This window comes from Montipora foliosa, chromosome 8, assembly GCF_036669935.1.
Source record: "Montipora foliosa isolate CH-2021 chromosome 8, ASM3666993v2, whole genome shotgun sequence".
In the NCBI taxonomy this organism is placed as follows: domain Eukaryota; kingdom Metazoa; phylum Cnidaria; class Anthozoa; order Scleractinia; family Acroporidae; genus Montipora; species Montipora foliosa.
Window position 1 is genome coordinate 10405989 of NC_090876.1, and position 22500 is coordinate 10428488.

At 40.9% G+C, this 22500-nt stretch overlaps 2 protein-coding genes across 3 annotated transcripts in view; both read right to left on the reverse strand.

The window, feature by feature from the left end:
• Positions 1–12206, reverse strand: part of LOC138012471 (uncharacterized) — a 27100-nt gene extending 14894 nt beyond the window's left edge. Inside the window, exons 1-5 of the mRNA XM_068859248.1 lie at positions 12077–12206; positions 3143–3365; positions 1890–1949; positions 1319–1611; positions 88–186 (exon numbers count right to left, since the gene is read on the reverse strand). Coding sequence (XP_068715349.1) covers positions 88–186; positions 1319–1611; positions 1890–1949; positions 3143–3365; positions 12077–12086 — 685 coding nt within the window. The 5' untranslated portion in view covers positions 12087–12206. The remainder of the gene's footprint in view (positions 1–87; positions 187–1318; positions 1612–1889; positions 1950–3142; positions 3366–12076) is intronic.
• Positions 12207–12564: 358 nt separating this feature from the next.
• The window catches only part of LOC138012470 (cilia- and flagella-associated protein 221-like), a 34010-nt gene continuing 24074 nt past the window's right edge, over positions 12565–22500 (reverse strand). The window contains exons 19-27 of one of the 2 annotated variants that reach the window (XM_068859246.1): positions 22130–22237; positions 21588–21839; positions 20204–20344; positions 19523–19623; positions 19038–19130; positions 16312–16440; positions 13930–14010; positions 13361–13455; positions 12565–13043 (exon numbers count right to left, since the gene is read on the reverse strand). In XM_068859246.1, coding sequence (XP_068715347.1) covers positions 13398–13455; positions 13930–14010; positions 16312–16440; positions 19038–19130; positions 19523–19623; positions 20204–20344; positions 21588–21839; positions 22130–22237 — 963 coding nt within the window. In that variant the 3' untranslated portion in view covers positions 12565–13043; positions 13361–13397. The remainder of the gene's footprint in view (positions 13044–13360; positions 13456–13929; positions 14011–16311; positions 16441–19037; positions 19131–19522; positions 19624–20203; positions 20345–21587; positions 21840–22129; positions 22238–22500) is intronic. The other variant, XM_068859245.1, reaches the window with a different exon arrangement.

Sequence of the window (22500 nt, forward strand, 5' to 3'; positions counted from 1 at the left end):
GGTTCAAGTCCGTCGCTTATCGTATCTTCTCTCCTAACATTAGATAATCAGATTTTGGTTTTGGGAATCGATCATTTACATCAATACCTTCATTTATTTTGCGTCCAAGAGAGATTAACCAACAAGTCTGCTGTCTCTTTTCCTTGGGAAATACCTCCACTGACGAAGAACTTTGTTCTAAGGGAGCTAAAAAACACGCAAGTTTAATTGTTCTTTTAAATATCATAATTGTGCTGTTTGATAAACGAGCAGGAGTGTTTTATCTTCTTTCAGCTAGTGGTTTGTAGACCCGATAAAACACGGCCTGTGAGTTTATTGAAAGCTGTCTCTCAGGCGTCCGGGGGTTCAAATTGTAAGAGGAGAATTAACATTACCACGCAAGAAAAACAAGTTAATCCTTATTAGTATGAATCAGAAGTGAAGCCAATACCAATCTTGGCTCGCGCGTGTACATTTTTCCGTACTTTGTGTCGGCTACGTGTAATTACTTCGAGTTTTGATTGGTTTACTGGATTGTCTCCAGCCTTTTTGATTGGCCAAAGTAATTACTTTGGTTTTGGTTTTACGGTACTCAATTGAAAACCGCTCTAACGGGAGTTATTACAGCTGAGAACAGGAGCTTATGACTAGGAGTTTGCAACTTTGTAGAACAGCGTTTTACAAACTGAGTTTATAGATTGGCTTTCACGCAAAACCAGACCTTCACAGCTGATCACAAGCATTTCAAGAGAAATTATTACCCATGGGATTGAGAATGGCCAGTCGTGAAAGCCAAATCCAATTTAAGAACTCGTCTTAAAATAGATTGATCTGTGAAACTGCCGTTACATGAACCTACGATGCAGTCTTGGAGTTGTAGGCTCCTAGTAAGAAGCAACCAAAATGCGTGCATTATTTAGCTTATTGTATAAAGCCCCGGCCACACGATCAAACATTGTTATAAAACATTTGTTGGATCAACAATGTTAGAACGCGTAGCATGCATGTTTGATGACGTTTGTTGGACATCATTTTGCCGGGGACGAATGTTTTGATGTTTATCGAACATTTTATCCAACGCACAACAAATGTTGAAGCGCGTAGCCGCCATTTCAACGACGTTATATTGCAAAGACCAATCAGAGTTAAGGGCCCAGTCTCCAACCCGAGAACCATGAGCAACTCAAAAAGGCGGAGGTGGAAATTGTGACTTAAGTGACGTGTTTCCAACGATGTTATATGCGTATTCAACATTGTTAGAAGCGTGCTTCTAACAATGTTGGGACGTGTTCTTCCAACAATGTTGCAACTTGTAGCAGGGGCTTAAAGCATAGTGTACCTTCATCTTGAATCTCTAAAGCGAGCTTAACTTGAATTCGACTAGAATTGTCCCCACAGTTTAGCCGCACAAACCCATAGCAGACGCTAAGTGCGCTGTCACTACATGAAACCACCTGTTCTTTCCCACTGATGCTGAAATGCATAGTTTTGCTTTTCACATCGCGGTGAACGCTCAGTTTGCTCGCAGTATTGATGCTACAGACGTGTTTCATTACATTGGCTGAACGACTGTAGTTGTTCTTGGAGCTGAACATCTTGTTGTAAATTTGACCTGAGTGGCTGCTCCAAGCCCTGTGAACATAAAGATGGCACAGGCTTACCAGGACAGAAGCCGACAAATCGAGCCATGCTTGTCTTTATTCACATATGAATATATTGGGCTGCATGTGAAGACGGCTAATATAATCATCTCTTGATTTAAGATCTATATTGTTGAGGATGAATTAAAATCGAGATAAAGGCTAACCTGCATCGTCTTGTTGATGAGTGAGGAGGACACGCGCAATACAATCAAGGATAAATTTTATTTTTCTAAAAAATGTTCAAACGGCTTGTTCCAGATTTCTTACCACAGCTTTCCGGTTAATCGAGGATGCTCTCCACTTTTTTCCCAAAGGCACAGAGGATTCCTAAGAGTAATGTTATGAATGTTATTATGAATTTCTCAAAAGCAACACAGCCTTTTTACATTTTACAGGCATACTTCGACGGGCCTCCGTCACCCTTAGTGTATTCGTAAATGACCGTACGACGTGAGTTTGTCTAGCACTAAACTGGTACAATCTACATGATTTGAATTTCGAAAACAATGGCAAAAAGCAAAATTTGACAAGGTCAAGAAATTACGTGAAGACAATATGTAAATCAATGTAATAAGGAACTTTATTATATAGACAGGAGTGTTTTACTGGAAAATACACCACTCATGAAATTCTTACGAAACTACATCTGGGACCCGGGTGGCGTATTTTCCATATCCTCACTAGTGAAAATATTGACAACGTCATTACCCGCCTTTGCATGGTTGTTTGTGGAAGCAGTCAGTGAAAAATGGCGAACGATAGATTTGTGAAGTTCTCTGGACGTAAAATCCTTCTCTGAGAAACAAGAAAATGCTAAAATGAAGAATAAAGCTTCATTAACTTAAAATTCAAGTGCTCCCACCACTGCGCCATCACTGCTCCCTATCATAAAGTCCAGTTAATACAAATATTTAACAATTATTCCATGAGCGCACGTTGCATATGAGATGGTAAATAGCCAACGAGGCGCGCAGTGCGGAGTTGGCTATAACCAGTCTCATATCCAACAAGCTCGAATGGAATAATTGTTTTATTAAATTCCTTAAACTCCAAAAGTTTGGAAGTACGAAATACGAGCGAAAAAAGCGATAAAATCCGAGCGAAATCGAAAAAACTTGACGAAGATGCGACGTTGTGTACTACCTGGTGTTCAGACAGACGTAGACTCATCGAAAAAACATTTCTTACCTTTTCGCGTACTTCTAAACGTCGGAATTGATCTAACTTTCCACAAAAACGTTTATTTTTGTTGCTTTATTCAGAGAGAAATTTCGCTTTCCGGCGAAAATAATTTTAGCTTAGCAACGCTAAGCGCAATCATGTACCATATAAGGTCAAACTAAGGTACATGAGCTGATAACCGAGATTGAGAAAACCAATCATAGCACAAGAAATGTATTAATCGAGGTTGAGAATTTAATAAAAGAGGATAATAAGCCAGCCGTCATTTATAACAAAGGTCTACACGTTTCCTAAGAGAAGAATTGTTTTGAGTGTTTTTCAGGCCTGAAATAAGTCACCTTTCATTGGGAAAGATTAATCCTATGCTCAAAGATGGACAGCCGTTCATTTGCTCAACAAAGATGACCAACTTAGTACTGGCACAGATTGGGAACCTGGTGACGACTTCTTCATAGGGAGGCCAGAGATCTCCTTGTACCCAGACTGTTGACGTGTCGTCGGAGAGTCCTTGTAAGCCGCGAACGAACTCAACTCCGCCAATAGGTTCTGTGGAATTAAGAGCTGTCAAGAAAGGAAAAACATCATTTTTAATTGTTTTCCCCATGAATGTCTGCCCGCATGCGCAGTATAGATTTGGAATTGTCCTTCATTGATGTGCAGCCGAATAGGGAGGCTCAGGAGCCCATGAGTAGGAGCCTCCATATGCACTATATCCTTGAGTCAACCTTTGCCCGTATCTTTCTATGTTTAGAACGCCACGAGTTGTTCGGCACTGCACGCACTGCCGTTTAAAATGGCCAATCAGAATAAAGTCATTGTCTAACGAAGACAAAAATAACAAAAACAATGTACACAAATTGTGCGAATTGATATAAATTGATGTAAATGTCTCCTGCTGAAGGGTTGGTTCTAAAAATAGAAAGATGCGGGCAAAGGTTGACTCATAGAGCTTGTATGGGGGAGGCAAGCTCCTCCTCATGGGCCCCTGGGAGGCTGCGTATTTCGCGATTCCGCTGCGCAAAGTGTGTATGGGCGCAAATTCTGCAAATTTTGTTCGCGTTTGCACACACGTTTTTTGCAGATGCTCACAATACAGAAAGTCCTTTTTTGAGCTTCTGCAGAGGAGAGAGGCCGATATGCAAGTCGGATTTTTCCCGTGCTGCAATGGTAAGAACGAGAACCACTTTTAAAGTCAGGAAGATCATCGCAATTAGATAAACAATTTAAACATCTGGAAACAAGCCAAAAAAAATCCAATGGATATAACTTGAACTCACAAACGGGCCACCTCCCAGCTGCTTGGCAGCCCATTTGGTAGAACAGCTTGTTTTTATTGTGTTCTTGCAGTTCCATTGACGTTTTCCACGAATCTAGTTACGTGGGATGTGGGATGCCATAGGCATACCACGTCATCAAACCAGTCGAATTCCTTTTTCCGTGGGATGCCATAGACACTGACGGGAACGATTCAGGCTCCTTCCTTTTTCTTTTTTGCTTTATTTTTTGTTTTTCTTCATCGTAGTCACAAATGTGCATACCTCACGGACATTGAATTAAGCTCCGATCGGAGAATCCAATAGGCCATTTCCGAGTTCATGTCTGCCTCCTCTTCAAAGCGAGTCTAAGTGCAAAGTTTTTCTTATGATAATTAGTTTACATCCATATGTAAAATAGAACTAATTACTATCACAAAAACTTCGCACATGAACTCGCTTTGAAAAGGAGGCAGACATGCACTGGGAAATGGCTTATTTTATGTCATTCAGTATTTCCAAACTTCCTTACGGCGATTAAAACACCCACACTTGCCCCGGACCCGGCTTTCTGGCATTCTGAGAGCACTCGGCCACGGTGACTAAGCTCTCTTCATCCTCGGAGACCCAGGGGCAGTCAGTCGAGACAGGACGAGAATCGGGACGTCTCGACTGACTGCCTCTGGGTCCCCGAGGATGAATAAAGTACGGCTTTTTGATTGAGAACTTTTGCTTTTTGATTGAACAACTGTTGATGCAAAAGTAAAGAAATATTGATACACAGTTTTAAGGAAGAGCACAAGGAAGGTTTTAGAAGTGTCGATCGAGAATGAAAAAATTGCCATCAGCAACAAAAGTTGCGACAGGAAAACAACAAAAATTTTGTGCCGCGAATATAAAAAGTTACCATCATTTTTGCTCCGTTTGATTTTTCTATTGTTCTTTTGGCTGCACATTTGAAGTGTTATTAAAGTCGAAAACTAACTCTTGAGGTCGACCATTGTTTCTGTAAGTCAAAAATTCACTCTCCTAGACGAGGTTATTTATCACCAGGTAATTCCATCGTTTTGGAAATAGAAACTGCTTTATTATTCATCAGTCACAAATTCTTGCCGGTTTTGGGGCTCATAGGTTGAAATTCAAGCATGCTTCCAACAGACCTGTTTACTTTCGTGTTTCACCCAGTTATTTTCCGGTGCGGCTGTCAATGACATGAAGATTTGAAAAGGCTTTTCAGCTTTGTTTACACTCTCACCTAACACACAGGTGGCTCTGCTTCTATATTTTTCATATAGATATAATTTTTCCGTGGGATGCGTACGACGAATCCACGGTATAAAATCAGTCGTGTTTTTATGGGTGTTAGAAATGGAATTCCCATGGGACATTTTCGGTATATCATTGGATTCTATTGGCTCTATTGAGATCCCTTGGGATGCAATGGTTATGCTGTGTGATTTTATTGGCTTCTACTTGGCAGTGACGTAGCGTAGCGCCACGAGCAACGATTTCGGCTGCACCTTTGAGCAGAAGTTCTGAGGTGTTGTTTGTTGCAATAGACCAATACGGCTAACTGCTTCATTGTCATGCAAATTCAACATAAATTCAATAAAATAAAATAAAATAAAAATAAAAATAAAAACACGCAAAGAATCTTAACCCCGAGAGATTTAAATTGGGTATAACATTGAGTTCGCCGCGTTGGTCTATTCTCAGGTGAGTGTGATTGAATATGTCTGTTTTAAGATATGCTTGTTACGTGGAATGCCGAAGGCATCCACGTCTTAAAACCGGGCTGCAATCTTTTTTTTGTTGGTAGTCACACATGTGCATACCCCACGGTTATTGAATTAATCTCCGATCGGGTGGACTGATTTACATTCCCTACGGTAATTCCCAACTTCCCTGCCCCGAGGAGAGCTCCCATACTTCTCAAGCCATCATGATTTTTCTCCGTTAGCGCGTTAGACCACTCGGCCACCGTGACACACTTCCGTCCAATTGGTGAAAGCAAAGATTTATAATAGAATCTTTCCGCCCGCCATGATTGTTTCAGTATTAAACTATTCGATAAAGTGGATAGATGCTTTTTCTTTGAGAAAGGCAAGCTTTAAAGGTAAGGAGAATTTTCTACGTTATTTCTAGATCTTGCTTCGTACTTGTGTGTTCCACTGTGAACATTATTATTTTGCATACAACGAATACTTCATTAGAAGCATTTTGCATAGAACGAATACGTACTCCAATATTTCTTGGGAACCAGTTTGTTCGCCGTTTTGACGTAGGAAGAAAATAAGAAAATAGCTTTGAACGGCCAAACAAGATAAAAAATGAAATCAAGTGTAAAAAAAACGAATTAGCTATCGCCGTCACGGGGACTTCGCAGCCGTCCCCCATCCAAGTACTAACCTCATTCGGAGGAGCTTAACTTCAGCTGACACTTGGACTAGCATCAACGATTGTGATCTTTATGTTAGATTCGCACATAGATCTTGTCGAACTTTATAACACTTGAAAGAAAAAAAAACGCACTAACAAAAACCAGGTGTTATGCCGTCATTTTGTCACAGATGTATCCTTTGTTTCGTGAGTTGTCAGTAAACACGCAAGGTATAACTTGATCCCAGGCGGCCGCTAAAATCGATGTCACTTCCGATTTTGCGATTTTACTTGTATGACCAAAAGTGAACTCTGATGGAACGTAACAAAAATCTCTCGAAATGTTTTTCGCTGATGGCAACTTCCTAAAAGTTCCTTCTGCTCTCCTTAAAAACTACATGTTAATATTTATTTACTTTTTCGTCAATATTTGTTTTGCATAAAGCAGGCTAGCAAAATCTGTACCTTGCTTTGTTCGCATTTTTGAGCGTTAAAATAGAATTTTTGGGCGTATGTTCCTGACAGCAAAAGTCGCATATTTTAACGTCCCCCATCCAGATACTAACCCCGCTGGAAAGGGGAAAAAACTTTAGTAACATTGGTCTTGGAAAGGTGTCAGAAGCTCAGAGTACACGCTTAATTAAGGTTGTGGTGAAAAAGAAGCTGTAAATGATCAACATATCGGCTTTGAAGCCAAATCTTTCTCGATTTCCTGTTATTTTCTTCAATCGTTCTGGGCTTAGCATTTTACTGAACCACATGTCTTCTTAGGGGTATATAGCAAAGATGTCTACCATGGCACCGTAAACAAATGTACGATACCAAACAATGTCGTGTACTATTAGAGCTACATATTGTGCAAGGACTTGAATCTCCTGGAAAAAACAAAACGCCGCTCAGTTGACAGTTATGGAAAAAAACACTGTCAAGTTACTGCACTACCACACGCAATGCGTTCTTACTTTAAAAAATATCCCGTATCTCCTCAATTCTACCCCCCCCCCCCCCCCACCACCAGACTAAAAATCCCGTATCCCCACAATTTTTTTTACCTAATTATCCCGTATCCTGATCGCTTCTCGGGCTTTTGGCTAAGATTAGTTTCTTGGCCAAGGACTACGGTCAAGTACTATTGTACAACGTACGGTACTTTTTCAGTGCCGTAAGGGGCAGGCACGGAACAGTTTCGGCTGTTTGTTCTCTCGAGAAACGATGACGAGGGTTTTTTGGGTTTTTTGTTCAGCTCGAGTGTAGAATCAGGACGAACTGTTGTAGTTTCTGAGAACTATTTACTACTTGTAGCTTTTGTTGAATTTTGAATCGATGATAGAGAGAGTTTTGGCGATCTCAATCCGGACTGGACTACTGGATTTAAGGATTTTCCTTAACGAGATTTCAAGTTATTGTGGAACGTTTGGTACCAAGTTACTGAAATCAAGATTATGGAATTGTAAAATTAGAACTTTGGACTGGACTATACAACACGCAATTACGGAATTTTTGAGCATTGAGAGAAATAGAGCACGGATGTTGTCTTCTTGTCTTCGCCACGGCAAATTTATACAGTTTGCAAGGAACTAAACCAGGATTACAGAACCAGACGTCGATTACAGGGCCCGGTTGTTCGAAAGCCAATTACCTTAATCCAGGATTAGCGTAAACTTTTGTTTCATGTTTTCAACTTTTTGGTCACAGTTTCCTTTGCTTATTTTTGTTTTTCAAGATTGACTTCTTCTAATGTAAAGTTTTTCTGAATATCAGCCTTGAACAGCATTTGGGAGTAGAGGATAAAACTCGTTTTAAAACCCAGTTTCTGAACAACTGGCCCAGGATGATAAGTTGTTGAACTGTGGTTTGTAATAAGTTTTTCGGATGATTTAAGGCTGATCCTGTAATTTTTGGATGAAAGGAGTTAACGAAGCAAGTAAAACTGTAGGATTTGAATTAAGTCTCCTTCCAAAAAATAAATAAATAAAAGATCCCGTATCCTGATAACCTGCTAATAGGGCTTCGTTGTTTGCATTTGCAAATTTAGTAACATTAGTAATGAGTTTTTACAACAAAAAACTTTAAGTTATATTACAGATGTATCTTTCTAGTAATCTTTCGCTATTTTCCGAAGTCTACCTTTACTTGAAGTTCACTGTAACTGGACAATTTGTGTTAACTGTTTGGCGCATTCCACGGATACGCCCTTGTAGGCGTCTTGTTTAGATTACTGCGGCTTTCAAGGGATGTTTACACAGCATTAGGTGTGACGCTGATAAATAATAAAGCAGTTTTTCCCTCGGAATACCTGAAAGGTATCCGAGTTACAATCTCGGTCGATTTTTCTCGATGCAACAAAATGCAAAAATAATTCCAGGTATTCCGAATAACTACGACGCGGGGATTTAATTGATTAACAAATATGCGCGATAACCCCTAGGAAGAGGTTGTAATTGAAAATATAAACATCTTCCAGAGGCAAAACAAACTTGTGAACACACGAACCTAAAATCTTGCAAAGCATAAACATAACGAACACGAAAGCGAATGAAAGGATCCTAAATAAGAATTTTTTACATCTCAGTGATAATGGGATAAACCGACTGAAACGTTAAATTATTGAAAATGGCTGGTTCAGGGAATGGGGAATTGAAAAATGAAAAGTATGAACGGGGAACGGGGAACGGGGAATGGGGAATGGGCAATCTCTAAAATAGGGAATCTCTAAAACGGGGGAATTACTAAAATAGAGAATCTCTGAAAGGGGAAATTACTAAAATGGGGAATCTCTAAAAGGGAGAATCTCTAAAATGGGGAATCTCTAACATGTTTTCAACTCCGAAGAAAGTGTGACAGTCATCAATCACCGGGTAGGAAATGAATGGCTTTCAGATAGCGCTGTATCAAAACATTAGAAAATCTATCAGCAGCTGGCAACTTCTTTCTACGATCGCAAGTCTCACATACAGTATATTTATTTGGTATGTGTATCCATAAAACGACGCAGCAGTGAAGGTTGTGAACAAGCCTTAGACCACGCTTGGCTTTCTTTCTCCACCGCTCGCCGTATAATGAAAGAGGGGGCTTTGCGGATTGTTCACAAGACAACATCAGTGGCACTTTCACTTCAACTTGAAAGAAATTCAGTGTCAACAAAAGAAACATATTTCTTAGGTCACTGAAGGATGTAGCGTCCCATATTAGTCGGCCTTCGGGAGCTAACAGATCGGCCTTGCAAATTAGCAATTTATAATTCTTTGCAATGAACACCGCTCCCTTTGTGCTTTGTTAAACTAGTTGATTTTTACACCCACGATCCCCAGGCATCTTACGAGGTAGGGCAGCAAATAATTTAATTCGCTGTCTGCAAATAGAAATGGTGGGAAAACATGATGGTGTTTACTTTTCTCGGACGCATACGGAAAAAGTCATCGCAATAGACCATATTCGTATTCTCGGTATTGGACTGGAACTAGCTTGTAATGGAGGCTAATGCGGGGAAATATATTAGAAAGTATTTGCATTTGAAAAGATTCCCCGGCATTAGCCTCCATTGCAAGCTAGTTCCAGTCCAATACCAAGAATACGAATATGGTCTATTGGACCGATTCATGCAACAGTAAGCATGAAAAACCAATTAAAGAAATCCTAAATTCTCCCAAAGATGTTCGCGATGGCGTGAAAACCATAACAAAATATATTTTCGCGACAGGCAATGTTTTAAAACGGTCTTTAAGCCGACGTTTGGTTTTCCCGGACGACTACACAATTTACACTGAGTCGTGTAAATAACATTGTAAGTGTTGTTTCATGGCTTTTTCCCGGAAAACAAAAAGTGTATTCATTACGGCAATGCTCTATTTTGGGGGGGAATGGTGCAACCATTACTGTTGCATCGAAAAGAACCGGAAGAATTATTAGTGAAATGCGTTTTAGTTAATTGGGTTCTAATAAAAATGTCACTAATATTTTTACAACGATCTGATGAGTAAAGTATGTTGGAGTGTTTTTGAATGATGCTGGTGAGGTTAAGTAGTGTAGGGTTGTACGTGATAACAAAAGGATTGGTTTCATTTTGTTCTTAATTAAACGCGTCCGGGGAATCTCAGAGGCCAGCTGTATTTGCGTTTTGAGGAAGAAACTGAGTAGAAACTTAAACTAGCATCAAATGGTAAGTGATAGGTCAAATCAAGAGAAAATGAGGGGACAGAGAAGGAGGCTCCCGGTCCAGCCCTTGGGATATGTCATGTCCACGAAAGTTATTTTTTGACGAGCGGAAGTCTTCTGAGACGTCCGCATGCACGCCAACCTCGGTCCGATGTTTGAAAGAAAATATATATTCATCAGCCTTGCACGTGCGCCATCATTTTCTCTTTACACTAAGAACCTGAGAGCGAGGCAACACTGCATGCGGACGTCTCAGAAGACTCACTTCCGCTAGAACAAAGATAACTTTCGTGGACATAACATATCCCGGCCAACGCCTTCAGCCTCCCTCTCTGTCCCCTCATTTTCTCTTGGTCAAATGAATGATATTTGCGAAACAAAATATAAATCCATTCCTCCTAGTACATCGGTGGGGGGGGGGGGGGGGGGGATACTCCCTTATATGGGCTATATAGGTATGTGCGGCCCCAAAGGGTATGGTTTTTTAACCTTTTTGATCTGAAATAGGGTATAAATTTTAACCATTTTGGTCTGAAATAGGGTATGTTTTTTTTACAAGAAGCTACTTCTTCATCATTAGGCGATAAGACCATCAACAAAAGCGGTTCTCAGGTCTTAAGGAATCAAATGTTTGGTCACATCTAAAATAGGATGGGCAAAATCGCAGATTTTTGTCTGAAAGTAGGATAAGGGTTGTAGGAAGCGGGCCGCACACCCCCACCCAATTCTTCCGGGAGTACCCCCACTTTACTAAGTGCACTACCACAAAAACGAAATCGAAAGCTCAGGTCAGAGGGAAAACCCCTGTAGATTTATAACGGAAACAAAATATTGTTGGCTTTGATTCTCATCTGATTTATCAAAGAGGCACTGATTGAAAAGTCAGACAAGTATTAAATCTTGCTACAACAAATCAGTTTGTTCAATGGTCTTTTCAACTTTTCAGTAACTGCGCAGTTTCAAATAACCGGCCAAATATTCCCTTAAACTGTCCTTCAAACTTCCTTGAAAAGAATAGTATTTCTGAGAATCCGGCTAGCTTAACTGCCGCAAATAACTCCCTATAACCGAAACTGTGTATTTTCCTGTCTATGATGCATTCATCCAGAATAAAAGGATCAAAGCTATTCCGAGCACAGCTGGACCGTACTGCTACATAATTTTAACAAAACAAACCATTTGAATGGAAGCCTTTTTAAGACATAACTAAGACGTCACGAATAACAACTACTGGAAGACATATCTTCGCCAGTTTCCATCGATTAAGGAAATTTATATTTCCATTTAAGTATATTTTCATATAAGGAACGAGTATCGATAACAAATCGTCGTCTAAGCTCAAAACGCAATCACGGCTCTCGAAAGAGAAAGTGCGCCATTGTATTTCTGATGCGGAAATAACCGAGGCGCTTCACTATTTCTGTTGAAATCGTGGGTGAACAGAATGTTCTTTTAAAGGTGTCGCATTTTTGCATTTTTTCCTACCTTGATCCATGGTCTTTCGTGCTCAGGAAGCAACGCGAACGAACAAACTCCGCACTACTCAACACTGTCTCAAGAAACTGAAATCCCGGTAACATGATATTGCCACGAAAAGAACTATGATCACGAGGCATAACAATCAAATGTCTGGGGTTTTTCCCATAAATAATGAAAATAAACCCTGTGGCGTCTGGTCGCTCAATACTAAACACTGTCTTCGAATAAACGACGCACCAAGTACGGCCCCAAGTGAATCGTTGCAATGTTTTTCACTTCGAAGTGAGACTATCTTTTCCTCCTCAGTTACGTTTTGGTTTAATGCCACTGTTCTCAATAAGCGCTGCCCTGGCATAAGCATGCAACCGCATAACCAACAAAAGACGAAGACCGCGTTTAATCTACCAAATGGGATAGTTGAGTTGCAAAGGGTGTTCTGGTGAGCCTCTCGCAGGAGAGAGACCTTGACTAAGGCCGCGAGTAAACGTACGAAATTTATATAAATAAAGTTTCTTTAATTTCATTATCAGACACTTCTTACGTATGAACACAACACGAGGTAACCGTAGGACCATCTGAGTTACACCAAACCACCCGGGTGGGGATCGGGATGAGGTCATAAAGACCGGTTCGAGGGAACTACATTTATCCACAAATGAATGGTTCATAATTTTGCATATCTTAACGACTCCACCAGTGTTCAAATTTCAAAAACGTTAGGACAGTCACCAAGACTGGGCAATACAAAGAAAAATCGCTTCCCCATTCAATCATTTCCACGTGTTTTGCTCAGACTCAAAGCAATCATTCATAAAACCTTTGCGTTCCATGAAGGCTATTTTTATGTCATTTCAACTCCAAATTGGAAGATTTCATGGCGTCGTTGATAGACTGTATGCGCTGTTGGATTCTGATGCCAAGTCTATTTTGTCGCTGAAGGAGAAATTCGTTAAGTTCCTTTTCACGTTTCTCCCTATGAAAAAAAAAAAGCTGTCAAAAAAAGGACATAATGACATGCAGTTGAACTTCCAAGTGACAAAGGGAAGTTTTGGGAAAAAGAAATATCCCGTTCTACGCGTAATAATCTACTCTCAGTCAATCACAAACAAGCAATACGAAAGAAACACGAAATAAATCTGCTTCCACGAGATTGTGTGACAAGCCCAAAGAAGATCTTTAAGGTGGTCTTTTTGGGAATTTAGTAATCATCTGCATTTCTTTTATTATCCACAACCTTTTCGATCTGACATTAGTCAAACTAAAAAGACAAAGGTGTTCAGTGGTCCTTACCCTACATTTTGCTCAGCATTGTGCGCATGCCCAGACATCACGGCGGCCACACCGCTGTCCCAAACATTGATCTCAAAATAGACTTGATTGAGCATCTGAGCAAAACAAAATCGCAGCGGCCATCTTAGGACCACCTTGGGGCATAATCTTGCTGGAACCTCCTTACGACATAACCGTAAGAGTTCACAGCGGGAGGAAAGCAACGTCACAGATGTTGTAAAAACCATTTCCAAAGTTTTTCCTCAGAAAATCGAAGGAGGTTCCATTTTTCCCCACAAATTCACTGTCTATACGAAGTCTCAAGAAGACGGCACCGGGGATGTCACGGTTGAAATCAATAGGTTGCTCAATCCAGTCTTTTTTAGACAGCAGTCGCAAAGGCACGCCAAACGACAAACATGTTGGTGTCCCGAACTAACTCAGAGAATCACTTAAACTCCATTCATATGCAAATAGTTTTTCGCTATATTTTCAGAGAGGAAAAAACAAGTATTAACCTCGGTTGATGAAATGAGGAAATGAGCACTCGGAGGTTTTCAGTTACAACAACAATTTTTATTTAAAGATACCTTGGCACAAATGATGTGGCTGATGTCGTTGAGGAAGTCGCCTGAATCTTTGTTGTTGCACCCGATTGAAGCACCGCGTCACTACAAACAATAAACATATCACATGGATCTCAGGCGCACAAAGACACCTCTTGAAGCGAACTCAGTGGCAGATCCATGGGGGGAGGGTGAATAGGGTGGCTAGCCCCCCCTCCGCCCATTTTGGCTCCTCTTTTTCTATTTATCTGCTTCTTATTGTATTTTTAGTTTTGCTGAAACAGATACTGTTTACCTGACGCGAATATTTTTATTAAAGGGACCCACAGAACATAATGTTTACAATTAAAATTGTTCAAACTTTTTGAAGTGAAAGCGTTTATATTCGAGAAAAATGAATTTCAAAAACGCTTTGACTTTCAAATTTCCCGGACGCCGCCATCTTGAATAATTATGACGTGTCGTGGTTGCCCTATTGTTCCAGAACAAACGCTCTTCCAGGTTTGTGTAAGAACAATAGGGGAAACCACGACACGTCACAATTATTCAAGATGGCGGCGCCCGGGAAATTTGAAAGCCAAAACAAGCGGTTTTGAAATTCATTTTTCTCGAATATAAACGTTTTCATTTCAAAAAGTTTGGAACGTGCTGCACGTGCAGCACGATTATTCGTCAAAACAACTACGTGAAATGACAACAATCAAGGTTTTGACGACAACGTGGACAAACGACAACGAATCTTTCAGTCTCACTCTTTACTTCAAATCCGTCCGTACCAATCCAGTTATAGGACACTTCGCCCATATTGTATAACATAAACACGATGTAACAATCATAAAAGAAAAGCTCAAACTTAGCCGTCGATGGTTTCTTAAACTCCCTAATAAGAGGGCAAGAGAGGGAGGCTCCTAGTCTAGCCTTGGGATAAGTCAATTTCACTAAAGTTATCATTTTTAGAGACAAAAATCGGTTTTCCCGAGAGGTCGTATTAATTATGATGGTCAATAAACGCAGTAAAATGGCAGACGGCGTGGAGTGGAGATACGTTTTGAGGATGAAAATGACTTCGTAAAAGAGGGAAAAATATATGAATTGAGCGATAACACGAATGCTTAGGGAAACAGATGTCCCTAGCTTTCCGTCTCAAACTAAAAATAAATTTGGCTAAATCGACATACCCCAGCCAACGAATTGATTCTCCCTCTATTTTCTCTTGCAACCAGTCGATGAGTCTTCGTATGTTGTTTATTCCTATGCTTGAATCGCAAATAAAGACCAGGCCCCAGTTGTTCAAACGATAAATAGTCGCGCTATCCGCCAGATAAATCACTATCCAGTGGACAGAGCGGTTTTCAATTTTCAAACCAATACCAAAGTAATTACTTCGACTAATCACAGCAGGCGCAAAAAGCGCAATGAAACAATCCAAATCATAAAATAATTAGGATAGTACGCACACTCCCATTGGTCAATAGCTGTGTTTAGACGAGAGTATGGAAACACGGCTTTGACATCATACGAATTTTGATTGGTTACGTGTTGTCAGACGCGCGTTTTGATTGACTGGTAGGAAATATGAGCCTGTATCAAGAAAATCTGTTTCAAGCTAGAAGTAAAAAAAAACCAGCATTTTCCTTCATTTGTCGAATAATCTATGAGAAATATTTTATAAAAGCATTAGAGGACTTTTTTCCTTGTTTCCATAGCCTCATCTAAACACACGGGGAAGTTTGGAAAATTCTCGACAGTTATGCGAACCCTCGACTGCGTCTCGGGTTTGTAGAACTGTCTCGAATTCTTCTAACTCCCCCTCGTGTGTAGATGAGGCTACGGAAACACGGAAAACGTGCTCTATTGCTTAATTCGTTGCAATTCAATGTAACTTGCTCAAAGCACGGGAAATATAGTGTGTGCAAGTAGTGATAGGTTTTGGTTTTCCTTCTCATTGGTTGATAAAGCGGTTATCAATTGATTGTCGAAAGTAATGAGCGAATTGCTTTGGTTTTGCATTACTTCACTCAGTGATTGGTTCAAAGTTCTTGCGCCACTTTTTCAACCAATCAGAAGTGAAACCAAAACCAATCGTACACATTTTCCCGTGCTTTGTGTCGGCTGCGTGTAATTACTTCGAGTTTTGATTGGTTTACTGGATTGTCTCCGTCCTTTTTGATTGGTCAAAGTCATAGCTTTGGTTTTGGTTTTACGACACTCGATTGAAACTCGCTCTAAACTGGCGCGAGTTTTTTAAACCAATCACCAATTGCAATCGCGTTATTACTTTCGACAGTCATTTGAAAGTCACAGCAAAACCAATTGTGCTATCCAATGGATAGTGATTTATACGTTCGATAGCGTTATCCACCTTTCGAACAACTGGACCAGGCTTGCGCTGGCGCAAAAACGTACCTCAACTGTGACGTCACTTGGTGATCCTGGTCACCAAGGACACTTTCGGAGGTGGGGAATTGGGCGCGAACCATCTCTGGCGTGGGAACTGCGATCTCCTTGAACCCGGGGTCTACTCCTTCCTCATCTCTGTGTGTGAAACAAAGACAAACAAACAATATATACCTCTCACTAATCGAAGGATCTAAAATACAATGAACCGTAACTTACAATTTGGCATACTTACTTCGTTTTCGTGCCCGCGAAAACGAGATTAGTAACAGTTTGTTGTTTTGGTGATCAAATCGTAAGGGAAAGTACACTATGAGGCTAGGCGGGCCGTACCGCAGAATACGACTCGCTGCATTGACTTTTGCATCTGGACATCCACTCGCACATTTTATTATATGACTAGCTACGTGAGCGGGCAAGATGAACCAAATCGCGCGCTGTGATTGGCTACCCGAGCGGGCAAGATGGAGAAATATTGCCCGCTCGGGATTTCTCGCTTCGTCCCGCAAGATCAAAGATCATTTTTTGGTGTTTTAAGTCATGTAATAAATCCTTTATTGACCAAGCTTGTTCGGTCAAGATGGCTGGATACTGGTCTCGTTCTTTTTTTTTGTCGACTTCGTCTCGGTCCATAAACACGCGAAAACAGAACTTGGCCAATATCCAGCCACCCTGCGAGCAGAGCCTCTTTTTTGTCTTTTTCTTTACTGAGGAGGAGAAAAGGAGGCTCTGCCTGAATCGTGTCAACTCTTTGAAGCCGCCGCAGCCCGAACTTCTGGACTAGTCGATCTTGTTTTCCCCCGTCCAACTGGTTTTTCTATTGCGAGCATCCGTTTAGATGTAAAACGATGGTTATAGTTGAGCCCGCAAGACCGTAAAAAAACCAAGACGGCGGCGAAATCTGGCATATTAGGCTTGGGTTTGAGACTGTATCCTGGCAACATGAAGCGCATATTCAATAAAGATCTTACTCGATTCATGCAGAGTCGTTCTCGAGAACGCCAAAATCGAGCAAGAAAAAAAGGCTCTGCTAGCAGGGTGATATCCAGCCATCTTGACCGAACAAGCTTGGTCAATAACCCATATATATTGAAAGGAGTTTTAATTCGTCGAGTGTTGGAAAAAGCTAGATTATAACGGGAAAAATTAAAAAGGTTACTTCGACTGTAAAATTTGACATGAAGCGAACTAATGAGACATTCAGTCTTAACCGACCACCCGGCGAAACAATAAAACTAGTTCAGTGACTGTTTATTCAAAATATACATAAACACCATCAGATGAAAGGATTAAGAAACAAGCTCAACGAAGTTTGCCATGTACAAGATTCAAGTTAGTGGGTAGATATTAAAGGGTGAGTCGATATGAAATAGAATAAAAATATAAGGCCAGATTGAACCCATGATTTTAAGGCTGGCGGGACTTCAAATGCGACGTTTGACGAGTTGGCTGTAGCGAAAGGTCTCAGATGAGTCCCTTGGCAGGGACGGATGTTGGCAGAATGCGGCCGGATGTCAGAGGAAGCGACGAAATTAACAACTTTTTGAAAGCAAATAAAGAAACGATAAATTGGGTCCTTCATAAATGAAGAGAGAAATAATTCGAAAATGGAATACACGATTTTAGTTTTCAGGTTAACTTGGAGGTAGTTAGCGAAGTAGGTTCACCCTAAGCAGCCGAAGCGAAACAAAATGGCTTCACGTAATAGGTTTTGGCTTTTTTACTACATAAAACGTATGTAACAGTATATTGAAACAGTGATTTCCTCTAGAGTTGGTGAAAGAGGCGAATATTTACCTTCACTACCGTGGATGATTGTTAATCATTAGTAGTTTGATAAATAATTTTTAAAAAGACACAAAATCGAGATTATAAAGAAACTGAACTCACAGCAGAGAAATTAATTCCTTATCAGTTTACCTCAAGTCGGAGTATCTTCAATTTCTTAATTGCTATCGCAGACTCGTTCATTTAGCGTACTGGTAAAAATTGACAATACAGCTGCCCCTTAAGTATAGTTGTAGGCAGAATTCAATGTGTCCAGGGCCCAGGCAGATGAATGGCCGTTTACAAACGGAGCAGCCTTAGCATACGACAACAGTTACTCATGTTAAAGAGCACGGGGAGAGAACAAATCACTTTAGCAGCCCTGAATTTGAAAAGGGTGTTGCAGGGATAGCGCAGTGGTGAGAGCACTCGCCTCCCACCAATGTCGCAATTATTCCATCTTGTTCTCGCTGAACAATACGGGCGAACTATAATCGATTACTTCGATTCCTCTCACACAAAAAATGAAGCTCAATCGACTTAAGAAGCACTACACCGACACCGTAATTGTTACTTCGCGCAATGCTCCCTACTACCGCGTGTATAAACGTACGACGCACCATAACAAATGGGAGATATTTTGCCACAATTATGTTCACGTGATCTGTTGTTCTTCGGCCATTCTCTTCTACGTCATCATTACCCAAGACTTACTTGGCAGGTATTCCGTGCGAAACGTCATCATTTTCCGATTATTCCGTTCGCGCTTGTAGCTTTCAAGTCGAGATTTTTCCTGGTAAACACACACTACATGTAATACTACATCGATGTAATTCTACATACGCGCAAGCTACAATGACGCCTCCTCGGGATTTTGCCTCTAAGAGAGGCAAAATCCCTGCGGGGGCAATAAATTTAAGCAAAGCAGGGGATGTAAAGTAGCCTTTAAAAGTGATGTTGTGGCTTACATTTCCTCGTCACTCATGACATCTTCGTCCGGTAGGCCGGTCAACAAAGTGGGGACTTCTGTTGGAAGGAGCTCCTCACTGAATGGGTCCGTCCTGTTTAAAAGAAAAAGAAAGAAAAACACCCAGAGGAGATTTCAATACTCTGCTATTCGTATCGTATGAATTAAAAAAATAGCAGTATTGTCGGTTGCTTTTGCAAGAATCTCTTGAGGATAGGGGACATGGAAGAAAGAGTACAAACATCAACACGGGAAGACAGAAATGAGATAACTTTGAAAAAGGTTGAAGAAAGGGCAAGAGATGGGTTGAATGAAAGAAGCGTCAAGAAAAAGAGTAAATTAAAGAAATGAAATACCGCTTTCGCGCGCGCGCGTGGGGATGGGGGCAACAGCAGATGGGATTGGGCGCACAAGCGAGTGACATAAAGGTGCAAAGGAAAGATGAGCGCCCCCTCCCCCCTCCGTAACGCAAGCTCAAAATCTTACCATCGTGGAATCCAAATAGTTGATAGTGTAGGATTTGCAGCCATGGATACAAGAGGTTGGCATGGAAACCGTTTCCACGTCATGACACCAGGAATGACATCCTGACAAAGAAAAAGAGATGCACAGTCGGGAAGGCATGTCACACGTAGACCAATACGCGTCCTAATATTTGTTAGCAAAGAGGTTTATCTTCGGACTGAGCAACACTTTGTAGTGGTAGAATTTACAATGTTACCGGAGTAAGGCTAATTTGCGGTGAAGTCTACCGGCGAAGTCTTACATATTTTACGCCAAGTAAATGGGGATATCAAGGAGCTATCTATAAAGCAAGGATGACTCTACGAACGCCATGAACTGGCTCTGCAAGCCCGGCACGTGCGTTTTATAGCTCACTTCTGTCTACGAAATTAATATCTGCTTTTTTGTGACATAAATATTATTAAAGAAGTCCATATTATGTAAGTTTTTATTCGTGTTATTCTCTTTGTTAAATAGTTTGGGAATCAAAAACTTTTGCACAAATTTAAATGACTCTTATAAGGAAGCAACTCATATAAATACGACATTATTAATTTTGGTGTATAAATGGATTTTGTATTGGTTTGACGTTTCATTGAGGATTTTAGCACTGACTAAAATATTCAAGAGAAAAGAAAGTTAAAGGGTTTTTTTTTCACTAGCCTGTCTTTCCAGGTATTTCCTGCCGTGTTGAGCCGACGTGCCAGCCGTCCTGTGTCGCGTCAGAGGACACAGATGATAATCTTCATCGACCTCTGCGTATGGCAGCGGTGGTTTGAACACCTGTAGGCCAGGAGCGGGGTTCTAGAAAATCAACAACAGATGATCACACTGCGTAAAAAACTTGAGCACCTAATTACTGCCAAAAAATATCATTATATTTTCGACATAAGATAGTGCGTTTTAGCGTTCTGATTGGCTAATTAAACCTCGGTTATCAACTTAGACACCATAGGATAACGCCACGTCTTGCCAAGAAGAGAAACTCTTAGAGTATTTTCACTCACGCGATCAATAACCTTGTTTTTCCACCAAAACAAAACAAAACGTTTGTATGATAATAGAGCTCAATAGGCCTTTTGCAACTAACGATCACATGGTACAAAATCCGCCATGCTGGAAGGCAAGCTCATTATTATTCCTCCACTGGGACATTAAAACAAAGGCAAGTCAAGCTTGACTGGTTCAGGTCTCTTTGGTTTAATGTCCCAGGGGGGAAATAATAATGAGCTTGCCCTCCAGCATGGCGGATCTTGTACCATGTGATCGTTTGTTGCAAAAGGCCTATTCCCGGAGGATAAGTTTGGTACACCAACATTGCCGCCGTTCCATTGCTTCAGAAACATCAACATGGCCGCCGTGACGTCACGTGAAAATACTCTTGCGGTTAGCGGAATCGAGTATGAAAACGTTCAAAATTTACTAAAATTTAATAACATAACTATCTTACACGCGCTTGTTGGATGTGAGATTTTCTGTCGTTGAATATGATCTCGTATCAGGAAACCATAACCAGGAGATACTAGGTTTATGAAACGGCTTGCACGACTGACCATTCCCAAGGGTAATAATTTCTCTTGCAAGACTTGTGATCAGCTGTGAAGGTCTGGTTTCGCGGGAAAACCAATCTAAGAATAACTCGGTCTGTAAAGATACGATGAAGTTGTACTCTCCAAGTCATGCGCTCCAGCTCATATCCAACGCACACTCGTGGAGTAATTGTGAATTATAAACTTGTGTCACGACCTCATCTATGATTGGCTACAAGCATGCACCTCATTATAGCAAGTACTCTCATCGATTACCTCATACCCACAGGAAATATATATATAGTAGTGACGTAAAAGCCACAGACAATAGTCCTTGTGTATGCAGCTTGAACGAAGTCACCTAACACGCTGACCTACACTTCAAGAAATTTTGCCGGCGATGGCAGAAGGACATTCAAGGTACGCCATCTTACCAAAACATTCTTGTGCTAAGATATAGTTTTCATGCACACAAAAATAATCATTAGATTCCGTTTTACGGTGATGACATTACTCACAAATATATGCATAGGATGATACGAAGTGGGCCTGAACAGCGCGGCTGGGACCACAAGAGGCACCGCCTCGGGTTCCTGGGCAGCGAGGCCCTCTTGAGGGGTAGATATTACAGGGCTTCTCAATTGAGGACTCTCCGCTCTATCTCCATCAATGTCTTCCTTAGTCTCCTCACCACCATCAGTAGTTGCGACAGGACTGGGACTACGCACAGAGGTCAGAGGAAGACTGCTGACCAAGTTGATTATCTCATCCTAGAAAGAACATACTTCGGTAAGCGGACAATGTAATTCAAAATTATTTGTAAAATTTAGCATGTCTTTTAAATCTAAAGTTCGAAATGCATTATTCAACTTAGGATTACAAGCGATTTTTCCTGCCCTGATTTTAATCCACAACGATTGCCGAGGAACCGGCAAAAACTACCCACAACCCGCAATTATGCAAGACGTCTTTGAATAGCTAATAGTAAAGACAAAAAAGAAACATAAAAGCGCTCCAAGAGTGCCGAAAATAAGACTATTTCAATTGCGGGATACGATACCTCTGCGCCGACTCTTAAGGGACGAACCAGCTTTGGCGGGACATAACCCGAGGACGCGTCAGCCACTGAATGAGGATTGTATCCGAGGAGATCATACTGCTTAGGGACCTAGAGAAGAGTTAAAATTTTAGCATGGTATCCTTACTGTTACCACAACAGGAAACTAAGTTACGCGTAAGATCCGCGAGCCGCGCTGTGAGAAGTAGTGAGACAACACTGAGGATAATAATGATTTCAGCACCTTTCCCTAAGGGGAGAATATTGCAATGAGTTAAACCTGCGAAGTCTTTTTTTTAGGCCTGGTTAGGTAAGAAACAGAATATGATCCTGCAATTACAAGTAAACGCAGACAAGTGCACCCAAAATTAAAT